At 41.4% G+C, this 13088-nt stretch overlaps 1 protein-coding gene across 2 annotated transcripts in view; it reads right to left on the reverse strand.

Moving 5' to 3' along the window:
* Positions 1 to 13088, reverse strand: part of pde3b (phosphodiesterase 3B) — a 40974-nt gene that overhangs the window by 10403 nt on the left and 17483 nt on the right. For both annotated transcript variants that reach the window (XM_053864827.1, XM_053864826.1), the window contains exons 2-9: positions 6421 to 6471; positions 4564 to 4812; positions 4321 to 4466; positions 2601 to 2701; positions 2305 to 2521; positions 2151 to 2242; positions 812 to 963; positions 589 to 723 (exon numbers count right to left, since the gene is read on the reverse strand). In XM_053864827.1, coding sequence (XP_053720802.1) covers positions 589 to 723; positions 812 to 963; positions 2151 to 2242; positions 2305 to 2521; positions 2601 to 2701; positions 4321 to 4466; positions 4564 to 4812; positions 6421 to 6471 — 1143 coding nt within the window. The remainder of the gene's footprint in view (positions 1 to 588; positions 724 to 811; positions 964 to 2150; positions 2243 to 2304; positions 2522 to 2600; positions 2702 to 4320; positions 4467 to 4563; positions 4813 to 6420; positions 6472 to 13088) is intronic.

The raw sequence follows: 13088 nt of genomic DNA on the forward strand, positions 1-13088 counted from the left end.
GTGAGGACCACATGCAAACGTGCTGCAGCGAGTAGTTAGCTACAGGAGATTGTAATGTAATGATGATGTTTATATCATGTAGTTACCGTATTTGTAGAACACCCCAGAATTGCCAGGATTATGAATACTTGTAAATATTCATCATTCGTAATGAATCCAGGCACTTCTAAAACGTATCCATGTTTTCAGATGAGTCCAGGTTGTTCACAAATTTTTGGCTATCCCCTCTCCATTTTCAACTTCACATTTCTGTAAGCCTTTTCTTCTGTCTCTTACTAGTTCAAGTCAGTGAGAGATGCCCTTCATAACAGAACTAAATTAAAAGCGTGTTCCTCCATTCTGTCACAATTGTACTTGTGGCCGTTAAAGCAATGTTCCCCTGACACATGGGCTTCTATTCTTCCCAGGATAGGAAAACCTGTAAAGAGCACACGTAAACAAAATCCAGACAATTACAACGTCTGAGGCACTGCGGGGCGAATGGGTTGAATTTTCCATTAAACAGCTGTTTGCAATGGAAAACAGAGGCGATCCTAACTGACCAATGCGACAGACGTCGACGACATGTCTGCTGGTGGAAGTACGTACATAGCTGAGAATTCTTCCGCTCTTTCCCCCGGTTCTGTCCACCAGGTCGAAGATCTGGAAATTCCAGGTGTTCATCCTTTCCATGAGGGCGTCATGGTCCTCCAGCATGGGATCAAGTCTGAACTCCTCATCATCCTGGAGGACAAACACGGAATGTTCAGAGAAAGCGCGTCGCTGTTGAACTTGGACAGCGCAGCGGCAGCGAGGTCCCGCTACAGAGCACCTCGGATTCCTGAGTCTGCTGGTGTGTGCTTGGGCTTTTCTCCTCCTCCGTTTGGCTCTGGTTCCCTGCTGCGTCTGATTCTGAAGACAAGTCAGCCTCAACGCTTTCTTCCCTGATGAGAGACTCTCCTGCGAAGTCGGACCCCTCACCTCCTGTTCACACATGCACAAAACAGGAATTTGTTTTTTTGTTTCATTTACACTTGTATGTTCTTTAGTTTATATTTTGAAAATACAGGGGCTGAACAAAATAATCGAAAAAAACCTTAACGCTAAAAAAGCTTTAAGGTGTTTCCATTATTTTGTCCAACCCCTGTGTATATATTATTCTAATTTCACAATATTTATGCATTGTTTTATTATATTTGTATTACTCAGAATTGTATTCATGACATACAGTTTTTCAATTCTGGTGAAACTTACGATGACAAATTAATATCTTATCTATCTTTGCGATGATCACATGGTTTGGTTTGTGTAAGGTTTTGTTTTTGGTCATGTGTAAGTAAACTAAATATGGTTATTGAACACAAATGAAGAATGAAGAGTAATGAATCACTTCTTTTACTTGAATGGGCCCCGGGCGCATTTCCTCTGGAAAAGTTGTGCTCTGAGGGTTGAAAGGTCAAGAGCCCCTGCTCTAGAGGACCGCTAAAAAAATCTGTTTTACACCTGTCAGCTGTGAAGCGATGAATTTTAATACACAACCCCACTATTTTATTTTGGTGGTCCTCATAAAACTTAAACATTTTCAATATTTATGACCACAAATTAACAATACATTGTCCAGTAGTGCAGGAAGTGTGAAAAAGGATGGATGACATTTGTATTTTACTAGTCAAGATTATCCGTACTGTCTTGAATGTGTCATCCTCATGTCATTCTTCAGTTCATGTCCATCTTTTTTTTTTTTTTTTTTACAGGTTGCGCAAACTAATTAGATCCAGGTTGGGCATGTTTCGTTCTTTAATCATGAATGTGTGAGCAAAGAGAAGGACTTTTATTATAACTCCTTTCCATGGATAGAGATCAGTGCTGACCAGCTAAAAGTACATTTTTGACAGAGCCCCAAAGATAATGACCTCTGCAAAGGAGCATATGTTTTCCTTCAGTCAGCAGAATAACAATTTCGATTCTATTTCTTCGGCATCTGATTCTTTCCATAACATGATTGTAGGGCATTGATGCCCGGTGAAAACGAATGGTGCAAAATTACCGTTTCCTATTAACATATTTGTAGTTCCAGTCCAGCAGAGGGCGCCATCCTTCGTATTTCACATGAACTTTAAAGCTGTGTGACCTATCAACCGTCTATTTTAAGAATGCAAAAGTTGCAGTACCTGAGCGCCTTCGCTGAGGTTCGCTGTTGGATGATTGGTGGCTTTCCCCTGATTCACTGCCCAGACCACCCTTCAGCATCTGTCGACCACAGCTGCAAAGAGCACCGAGAGGTCAGAGCACAGTGAAAGCAGGTCTCGGTGGAACTTCAATCACCTGGTGCAAAGAGGGAATGTGTTGCCTCGAAAGGCCTGCTGGAAATCGGGCGAGCTGAGAGCGTAGCTTAAAGGTTTGTGCAGGTTCAGACTGACGCTGGGTTTGGTCAGGAAGTCGGCCGTGTCTGGAAATTCCACAGGGGATCTGTTGATGAGGGAGGAGACCGCTGGAGGGCTGTGGCTCGGCGACGTGAGGGGACTCAGGGCCGGAGAAGCACCTTGAAGTGGCAAAGCAGGTTAAAACAATCGGACATTTGTAATATTATTGACACACAGGTGGCGTCCTTCAGGTCTCACCTGCTCTTCTCGACCCTGCATGGTATGTGAGAGTGACCGAGGAGGACCTCTGCTTCGGAATGGTGAGCAGGTTCGGATTTGGCCCATTGGACAGAGCTGAGCTGGATCACATAAAGGTGAAAACGTTTATCAACCACGTCAGGAACAACTCGCTTCTCAAAGAGAAATGGCGCTTGACTGCCATCGTGCGGTGGCAAAAGAGCATTACATCCTAACTAATCACCTTACATGGATGATTATTTTCAGAATAAGAGAAAATAATTTACGTATTAACGCTCATAATCATCAAAAGACAGTAAACACATACACAAATCCTGATTAAAATTTGGTGGTGTTGCTGTTTACGGTGAATTTAATTCAGTTCCATACAGATGGTGTCACAATGCTGTTTTTCCAAGTACAGAAAAACAACTAATGCATGCTGCCCTTGTGATGAATGCAGGTCTCGCTTGTGTGATCATTTACAGAAGTGTGGACAAGATAATTCAGCGGCATGTTTACTGAAGGATATTCTTTTCTGTCTTCTGATGATTTATCACGCAAGCCGTACTGAAGTTTCACAGGCCATATGAGTACAGCCAGAACAGGGTCACACCTCTTAAAACATGTCGAATATCCAATTAGACACGAAGCATTCATCAATGTTGCACTTTGCAGCAGTTTGAGACTGAAAAGTATGAATCCATCTGTAAGCATCATGTCAGAACAAATGCATGTCCAGGATCTAAAAGATGTTTTTCCTGCTGCTACAACACTACAACAATATAAACTAAAAAAATAAATCGCCTGGTTCAACCTGGAATACCAGCAGAATGTGCAAATAAATGAAAGTGGATGAATAAGGTAGATATTTATTACCATTATTATTTAAGCATATTTCATTCAGTAGCTCAGTATTCTGTAAATTTTTCACATTTATTTCCACAAAGTCAAAGTTAACTCATTAAAAACGCATTAACTATTGTCAGCCTCAATGCCGCTAATATTTTTGACATGTGATAAAGCACACGTTTGAATATCCACTTCCCCGCGGATGCCTTTTGAATGACCCTCCGTCCATTCCGAAGCCGAGCCGTAGAGACAAGAGCGCAGATGTCAGTGAAACGGTGTCTTGATAGGAAGGTGTAGTTTTAAAGTCACATCTGTGCTTCCTTTGACCAGGTGCCACAGAAGGTTCAGGAATTCACTTATTTTATGGTATAAGTAAAGCAAAATAAGTGACAAAAATCTGCCAACAGAACAAGTGAAAAAACAACACATTTAGGATGCATTGTCTTCAAAGAAGTCCCTCCATCTTGCTGAAATGTTATTTATAAAGTTACTTCAGGTAGGATGAGATATTTTGACTAAAAATGAGGCTACAAACTTGGTAAGCGTTTGAGTTTTCGCCATGTCATACTGCATATCTGTTACTGTGGTCACTTACAAAAATTGTATCTCATGTTTATACTAAACAATATTTGCCCAATCTTCATGGTCCGCCAATACGTTTTTAAACACAATGTATTGGAATGTTGGATTTGTTGTTATATTTTTTGAATGCCTTACATTCTTATAGTATATTGACCAGAGAAACATCGTCAGCCAGAACAGAATTTCACATATGTGCGTTCACGGCCAAATAAAACCTGATCCTGGTTTGTTTGTTTCATTTCTCTAACTGCAATTTCTTTCATACGGAGAACAACTGAATAAAACTGATGCAGCTTATTGATGATACCTGGTCAGGTTATGGTCAGGAAGGGCTCTTTTGCCATTGTTGCGTTCCCACCGGGAAGTGGGGAAGTCAAGAGAAGGCAGAACAGATGATGATGTTGAGCTCCGCCTGGGCTGAGGGGTGGGCAGACTGTTTCTGCTGCTTAGTCCCTGAAATGGAGATTTAATAATTGATCATCATGAACCGGAACACGAACAAGCCTGTTATTCTCCGTTGCTCTTATAAAGGACCACGGCTCTCACCAACCTTCAGAGTTTTCCGGTCGTTCCGCTCCACAGAGTCTTCCACCTCGTCACAGGGATAGAATCCTGGGAAGGGGGTGAAGGGGTTAACTCTGGGCCGACACGAGCCTGAGAATGTTCCCATCAGGCTGGAAACACTGCGCAGGGATGAGATGGTTTGTGGGGACAGGGAGGAGTCCATCAGGAGTTCAGACACCAGGTTTCTGGCCTCGTTGATCACAGAGAGGTCCACACCGTTGCCACTCGATGCTCCCTGCCAGGACAGTCAAGTTCAACCAATATAAGCAAATGATAAAAGCATCTGACTTACAGATATCAGCAGAGACACTAAAAAGACACAAAAAATCAGGCTCCAAACAAGGGTTTCATGAGCGGTGAGACTGCATCATGTCTGACAGAGCGGATGATGAGGACAGGTGGAGTATGTGGAGCGACAAATAACTCCTTTGTTTTTGTTGGATTACGTTGAAAAGTGACAGAGAGTCTGCTCAACAGGAATTCAGACCCTCTTTTGTCTGCCGTCCTGCTTGGCTCATCTTCACCCTAAATAACTTCTACTCACTCACTGATGGAAGAATATTAAACACAACAGAACAAACGCAGCCGCTTTCACTATTAAGTTTATAATTTCTCAAATAGCAAAAGTCATCTTGACTCCAGCACTGACTGTATCAATCCTCTGCAGTCAATATGAATAATGCGCTCGAGTGAAACCACAGTCATATTGATGACGTTGCAAAATCCTTATCCACGCAGTGAAACATGACACACGTCTTCTGGAAGGGTTTTCGATCTGTGTCCTAGGATCTGGTTTCTGCTACGATGTGATCCATTTGGCTCCATCATGCCAGGAAACAGGATCATGGTTTCCTGACAGAGTATGCTGTTCTCTTTTTGTGGACTCAGGACAGCACAGATTTTTCTCACTAGTGTGCGTAACATTAAATCAGACTTTTCCTTACAGTGGAAAATTGGGAGATTAGACTCAGACCAGGAGATTCCTATCATAGCTATGGTTAAACTCTTTGTCATTTTAAAGGAAGAGAGTGTGGGAAAAGCTGACAGGAGTGTGGTTTTTAAAGGCCTCAAATATACATAAATAACTAACTAAATATTCACAGATAATCCTCAATAACTGAACATTTATGGATTACTGTAATGGAAGTGATTCAATGAAGGAGTATCATGGGATCTTATTCATAAGTCAGGGAATAATGGAGCGTGAATTGTTTTCACTCATGAGGATGTCATGTTGAAGAAAGCTGGGCTAAAAGACAGAGCTTTCCATAAACTGAACTTTATTCCGACCCTTCGTGACCATCATTGTGAGTTTTTGGAGGCAACCGAAAGGACAAGACAGCAGTGACTGAAATGACTTCCCAACACAGGCAGTGCTGACTCTTTCATGTGAGGATCTCAATCATCCAGGCGAGAGGGAGCAGAACTGGGGTGGAACTCTGGTCTTGTCCCATTGGGAGGAGGCCCAAGGGCAGACCCAGGGAATGCAAGAGCGTTGATACGGCTCACGGGAACACTTTGGCGTCACCCAGCAGCATTTCATTGTAGCACTTTGTTAGGGAAACTCTCAGCACTCAGTTGCAACTGTGATTGTAGTTCTGTCTGTCTCAGGCCAGGAACACATCATCACAGACTCTGGCCTGCGTTCTTAAGAGGTCCGCACAATTGTTTCTGATTAGAAAGGATTTGTACAAAATAAAAAAGTGAAAGCAAGGTCATAACTTTTTATTAGAAACAGTAGAACAGGGAGCATTTGCTTCTCCTCAAGTAACCAGAGATCTGAGAGTAGTCAAGTGTCATTTGATAACTCAATAATCCATGAACGTTGGAACACATGACTGACCTGATACTGAGGTTTGTACCAGTGCTTCAGATCCCAGTCCCACAGGATCATCTGTAGAGGAAGGAAGCATAAGTAAGTCACGTGTGTAAAGCAGGATATTTTAAAACATAAATAGATATTTAAAAGAAAAAACATTCATTTCTTTCTTCCTCTTTTTCAAATGAAGAATTTCCTCCGTCATGCAGTGAACCATTGACTACAGGTAAGCAAAGGCTTCCTGCTTTGGCGACAATCTTTCAACGAAAAAAAGCCACTGAAACCACCGTAATGCGTCGACAATGGGGCCGTGAGATCTTATCTGGCTGCAACTACGTCAATCAGCGGTTTTCACGCACAGAAAAGCACAAAAGTTCGAGTGACACAATGTAGGCTGACCTGAGATAACCTCGCCCGCTTGGAGGAAGGGGTGATTTTGAAATAAAAAACTGCCTCATACTTTCTCGGAAAATAGAAAACAGCGCATTCCTTTCAGCAGGTTATACCGCCATTCGCCACTAGAGGGCGTGGCACAGTATATGACAGTATTGCTGCGGTTCAGACAGCTGAACATCATTTTACGAATGAAGGGCATTTTAAATTGAACACATTTTCCGAGACTATACCACCACCGCAACATTTACAAATAGCATTAGATGAACTATGACTATTCAATACAATATTCAGTGAAATGTTTGTGGCGTTTCAGACTATCCAGGTGATGTGGTATTTATAAAAAGTGATGGGATTCAGGAAAACTGTCTCCATATGACAAGTCACACTCAGAACATAACAGAGTAGTTCATACAAACAAGGTTGGTTTTTTTTAATGCATAATTCAGCATAAAATTCACCAATAATCCTGTTACTGGACACTGAACATTACGTCACTGGGGTTAGCACAATACATTTATTGCTCTGAAATCCAGTTAAAGATGACATTATTAAATTCAAATGCATAAGTAAAATGCAGGACAATGCTGGAGTGAATAGAATAGATTATATAGTAATGCCTTGTTTGTTACATTCCAGAACCCCCTGCGATTTAGGAAAATCCATGACATAAGAAAAGCATTTTCCTCTCACTGTGAAGCCTTTAAAAACCCTCCCCACACTCGACATCATTTTGTCAGGATTGTGAGCTTGTTTCTCGAAATGCACGGAAGCACAACAGTGTATAGCATGACTATACTCAGATCACAGGTGGATGCTGAACTGGAACTGAACAAAGGTAGATGCTCAAGGATACTAATAGACTTGTGTGGCTCTGTCGGTCTCATCTTATCAACAACCAACCGTGGACTTTGTATGAATAATAATAACAGTAATAATAATAATTATAGAATCCTAGTTTGGATCTTCTGTAATTTAATTTACATACAGCAAACGAGAAAAAAGACAGACAAAACAACCCCAGCAGAAGCTTTGAATCTTGAGGTCTCACTTCAAATGACAGAGTCATAAACGTACGGTTTAAATACGTCTGCCTATTGTCACCAGGTTTGCGAGGGATTTCCCAAAGCACTTTCCTCCGAATTAAAAAAACAAGTAAAACTTCAGCATCATGACACAGACTTTGCACTTCAGAAGCTCAGGACTCTAGATCAGGGGTCTCAAAGTGACCCACAAAAAGGTCGCAGCGGGTGCAGGTTTGTGTTCCAGCCAATCATAAGGACACCATTTCTTAAACCAGGTGTTTGAAGGCTGTAAACAGATGACTGACAATCTGGTGCCTCTGTTTGGTTGGAACAAGATCCTATACCTGAGTGGCCCTTTGTGAACCGGTTGGAGAAGCAGGTCGAGATTGAACACCTCTTGGTAAAACACATAAAGATATATCTTAATAAGACCTAGCAATGTCGGACGCAGCAGCACACGTGATGAGGTGTTTTTAAAAATAGACACCTCTTCGACCTACATTGCCTCAAAGGTGATGGTCTGACTAATCAAAGAGCACTAATGGGTGTTTGTCATTAGCACCAGTGCGATGCTGCCAAACATTTAATACGGCAAATTAGCTCTGCCATGGTAACTCAACATAGAGGCCTGGAAACAATGCAAAGTACACCATGGCAACGGGTCGGTGGGAGACAGTCACCGGACTGAGCTGTTGGCCTTTCCGCTTGGTTACAGCGAGTAAAGACCTGACGCACACACACACAGAAACATAGATGCAAGAATGTGTTGCAGCAGCAAAGACCTGGAGAAAATGACTCGCACATCGATTAGGAGAGGACTGCACACGCGCTCGCCAAGGTTTTGCCGTTTCTATTTCCAAATGAGGCGTCAGTAGTGGGGACTACTTTCCGAACTTGCTTTCTTCTTTCACACACTTCTGACACACTGGACATCGCCCTCTTATGGCTGGATGTCTGCTCTATAGCAGTATCTATAGCCATCTTTTTGTAAATGTCTTGAATTTGCATTTCTGTAGAATATAATTCATGCAATGTTATAAACTAAACCATATCCAATCCAATAGCCTCACTTACACAGTCCATTTAGAATCCATTTTGAAATAATTTTTCATGTTTTCATTTATTTAATTTCAAATTATAATTTGTTCATTTTTAGTACTTTATTAGAATAAATCATTTGTCCTACAGCCTGCTAAGCTCACACATTATTATTATTATTATTATTATTATTATTATTATTATTATTATTACTATTGATCCCTTGTAATGCAATGATGCAATGATGTTGCACAGATATATTCAGATTTTACATTTTTAATGTTTACTTCTTCATCTTCCTAAAATAATTAGTAAGGATTCCACTGAATTGTGCTGGTCTGGTCTACTCAGAAAAACACAATTAATGCATTGTTCTAAAAACTGAGATTCACAAATCACTCTCGTCACTTCACAACTATAAATGCCTGGGTGATTGTAAACATGCTGCGTTTCCACACATCAAAATTCACTTCAAAACCACACTCATCTTGATGGTGATCTATTTGTAGTGTGGAATACCGAATATCATTCCAGACTTATAAAAACCTCTGTTTTCTTCCCTGATTCTCTCCTCATACATGCTACAATATTTAAAATTCTCATCTGCAAACCAACCTCATCTATTGTTAACAGTCCAAATGCCACACACCAGATCTCAGAAATAAATACCAGAAACATCCAGGTCACGTCAACACAAGAAAACCAAATCCACTAAAACAGAATTATTTTACATGAGACAAGTCGTAAATTATCCCTCTCAGTAGTCTGTAAACTTGTGCGAATTCAGGCAGCCAGTGGGTAACACCAGCATGTCATATTAGCTGGGCCCTGACACTGCGGTGTGAGAGGTGGGGACGGCGCTCCAGCTTATAAAAAAATGGAGGAGGAGGAGGAGGAGGAGACAGAGAAGAAAGTGTCAATGGCAGCCAGGCAGGGCATCTGTATGGAGAGAACATCAGTGCTGACGTCAGCAGGCAGCAACACACTTATGACGTCAATGGCCCAGCGAACATGCACACGCTCACAATGAGGCTGCCAAGACACTCTCAGCAAGACGAGATGATGTGGACAGAGGAGAATGAAGCATATAAAATTGTTTATTTAAGATAAGCAGCCCAGATAGCAAGTCTTGCAATCCTAGTGTGCGTGTCTTTCTCTGCGTCCGTGTGTGTGTGTGTTCAGCTCAAACTGCCGGGATACTGTGTCAGAGGCGGAGTTCTTGTTGACAGAAAGCCAGCGACTGAGGTGATTGACAGAGAGTGCAGACTGGGAAATAAAACCGGCTCTGAACTTTTGACCCGTTGGGGGTCAATGATGAATCTCAGTCTCTACAACACCTCTGTTGTGACATTGGCTTGTGTCTAAGTTAGTAGACTACACAGGTGTGTATGAGGAGAAACAATATGCTGGGTCTTAATGTCCATTTCTTATTTTTATTATTTGAAAAACCAAATATTGAGCGACACAATCTCCAGAGGGACAAACATCTTTAAAACGTGTTATTCTTAAGAGCACTGACATTTGTTTGACACCTAGAGCAGAGCATGTGCATAGAAGGGTTTCCGCTACAAGGGCCACAAGCGTCTCCCCGAGAACCACTGCAAGTTGTTTTGTTTTACACCTTTGGGCTGTGAGGGCCGCAAGACGCTAAGTTTTAATATCAGGATCTGAATCAGAAAACGTGATTAATCCCAAGGGAAATATACTGTCCCATTCGATGGCGGTAGTGCATCATACAAGAGCCGCAAGTTTGCAATAGTTATCAACTAAGGTAAGTTGTTGATAAGTTAAGTTGAAGCAATTTTAAAATTTTATTTGAAAATTTATTCCAATATTTTGATTAGCACTTTACTTATATCTTGTATATCTTCGAGAATGTTTTTTTGGAGATCTATTCATAATATCTTTTATGACGTCTAGTTTTCCCAATTTTCTCAACAGTTTGACTTGAGCCTGTTTCTGCTTCTGGTTGGCGCTTTAGATGACAAATATCAGTGTGATGATCACATGGTTTGATGTCATTTTACAAGGTTTAGATTTGTTTAAATGTAAGTAGATTAAATACGGATAAAAAATGTGGGAGCTGAGATCAAAAAGGCTTTGATCCCCTGTCAGGTCTGTGACCTTTGGCTCTGAACAACCACTTCAATGCAAAGTGAGATCATATCTAAACTGAGTGCAGCATCTAGTGAGCTCTGATGCTGCTTCAAGAAGCCCATCTCAACTGTGAGGTGAGCCACAGTCAGTTTTAAACCTCCCTTCCTTTCAAAGTCCATACACTCAAAACAAACAAACATGTGACCAAAGACAACATAACGGTGAAATGAACTTGCCCTGTACGTTTGGGACCTGAAAATATAAGATCGACCTTGGCAGCCAAGTCAACGACCTTCAACGGAATAGTCACTGACTGTAGCATGGGTAGTGAACAACACGCTGAAAAAAATAATTCAGAAAACATGCTTTTCATCATTGTAGAGGACTAACTAATGAATTGACAAATCATTTTCACATGAAACAAGTTCTTTCTGTTTGGGCCGCAACACTTTTGATTTGAAGTGATCAAGCCTCAGCCTAATGAAATTCTGCCTGGGAGCTGTTCATTTACTAAAGAACAGACACTCCAAATGTCGACCCAAAAACAAACAGATAACGGCAACTTTGAATTGGACAAACAGATTAAAAAGAATTACTAAACATAAGTCATGCTAATGTGGAGGGCAAGATGAAAATTCAATGATCTGTAAATTGCTGTGATGTGACTCAGTGACGTAAGAGGCGATTGCCAAACGTCCGCTCATCTGAGCAACATTGAGCAAGTCTGGATCCAAGCTCTATTAGCAAACTAACTGAGGACTATATCATCACAGCGCACGAAGAAGGAGAAGGTGGGGATGCAAAGAATTCAAAATCATTATTGCTGTTTTTATCGTCTCCATACTTTGGCACCACATATTCCCTCCCCTAAACACTCAAAGATAAACACCTCATTGAAAAATATCGAGCAGCACTTTGATGGGAACTGCTAATAGTTGGCCAACACCAGGGTGCTGAAACAGATCTCACTTCCTTCTAGGCCTTTCTGACGTTTTACGACCATTTGTAACTCAACGCCTGTCACGTTACATAAGATGTAGCAGATACCACTAATCTAATTGTCACCTCGGGCCTCCCACATAACTCCACTTACGAGTTTTAAACTTCAGGGCACTCATTCAAAATAGTAATAAATCAGCCCACTGTATACGGAGGGAAACATCTGACTTCTTGGTGTAGCTACAGATAAAATAACAGAAGCGACCATCCACCATCAGTGGAAAAAACATGACTAACTGGATTTATGATTAATATCACACCAAACACAGAGGTAACGCAAACCATGAGGATCTGTCACCGATGACATCACAACTGGGATTTTAATGTTCGGAATGTAAAAATGTGGCCGAGAGCCAGTGAGGTCATTAAGGAGCTTTGAAACAGGAAGCAGGGCAACAGATTAGTCTCTCCACAGATTAACGGACAGAAGAATCAACCAAAACGGCAGAAATACATAAACACAGAATAACGGGAATCTGTTTTACAACACAATAGCAAAGGTACTATTGCAGTACGGGTGTTGGAAGGTTTTTATGTGCGGTTGTTGGTTTTTGTTTTCCTCCCAAAATCAGATATCAATAACCATCCTTCCATCCACCCAGCCACCGTCTTTGGGATACCCATAGGTCAGACTTGGAGCACCAGTCATGTAGTGGCCAAACAGCGCACAACAATCCCACTCTGAGGATATTGAGGACACCTCAAGCAACAAGGTTGTGTCTTTCTGAAGCCTACTCACAGCCAGGCCATCTTTAAGTGGAGTCATAGGTCAGGTGTTGTCAGAATGAGCACCAATTATGGCATATGGCTCCGTAATCCAAGCACAAAATTCTGGCTCTTTGTGCTGAAAACCAGACATGCTGTTCAGGCTTGTTCAATGTTTGTCTTTTATGTTAGTACGCTGCCGTAACAATCCAATCCAATTTCCCCATTGTGGAAAGAATAAAGGCAATGTCATCTAATCTAATATTCTGGTGCGCTCTATAGTCCAGAATTGACAGTATTTAGCATATAGTGTATGACACACATGATCACACATAACTCATGACATTGGTGTTCACTCTATATTAGCAACTTGACGTTTGTGAATATATCAACAATCTCAGTGTCAACTGTGCCAAACAGACCGAAGCTTCCAGA

Source organism: Synchiropus splendidus, chromosome 5 (assembly GCF_027744825.2).
Source record: "Synchiropus splendidus isolate RoL2022-P1 chromosome 5, RoL_Sspl_1.0, whole genome shotgun sequence".
Lineage (NCBI taxonomy): Eukaryota > Metazoa > Chordata > Actinopteri > Syngnathiformes > Callionymidae > Synchiropus > Synchiropus splendidus.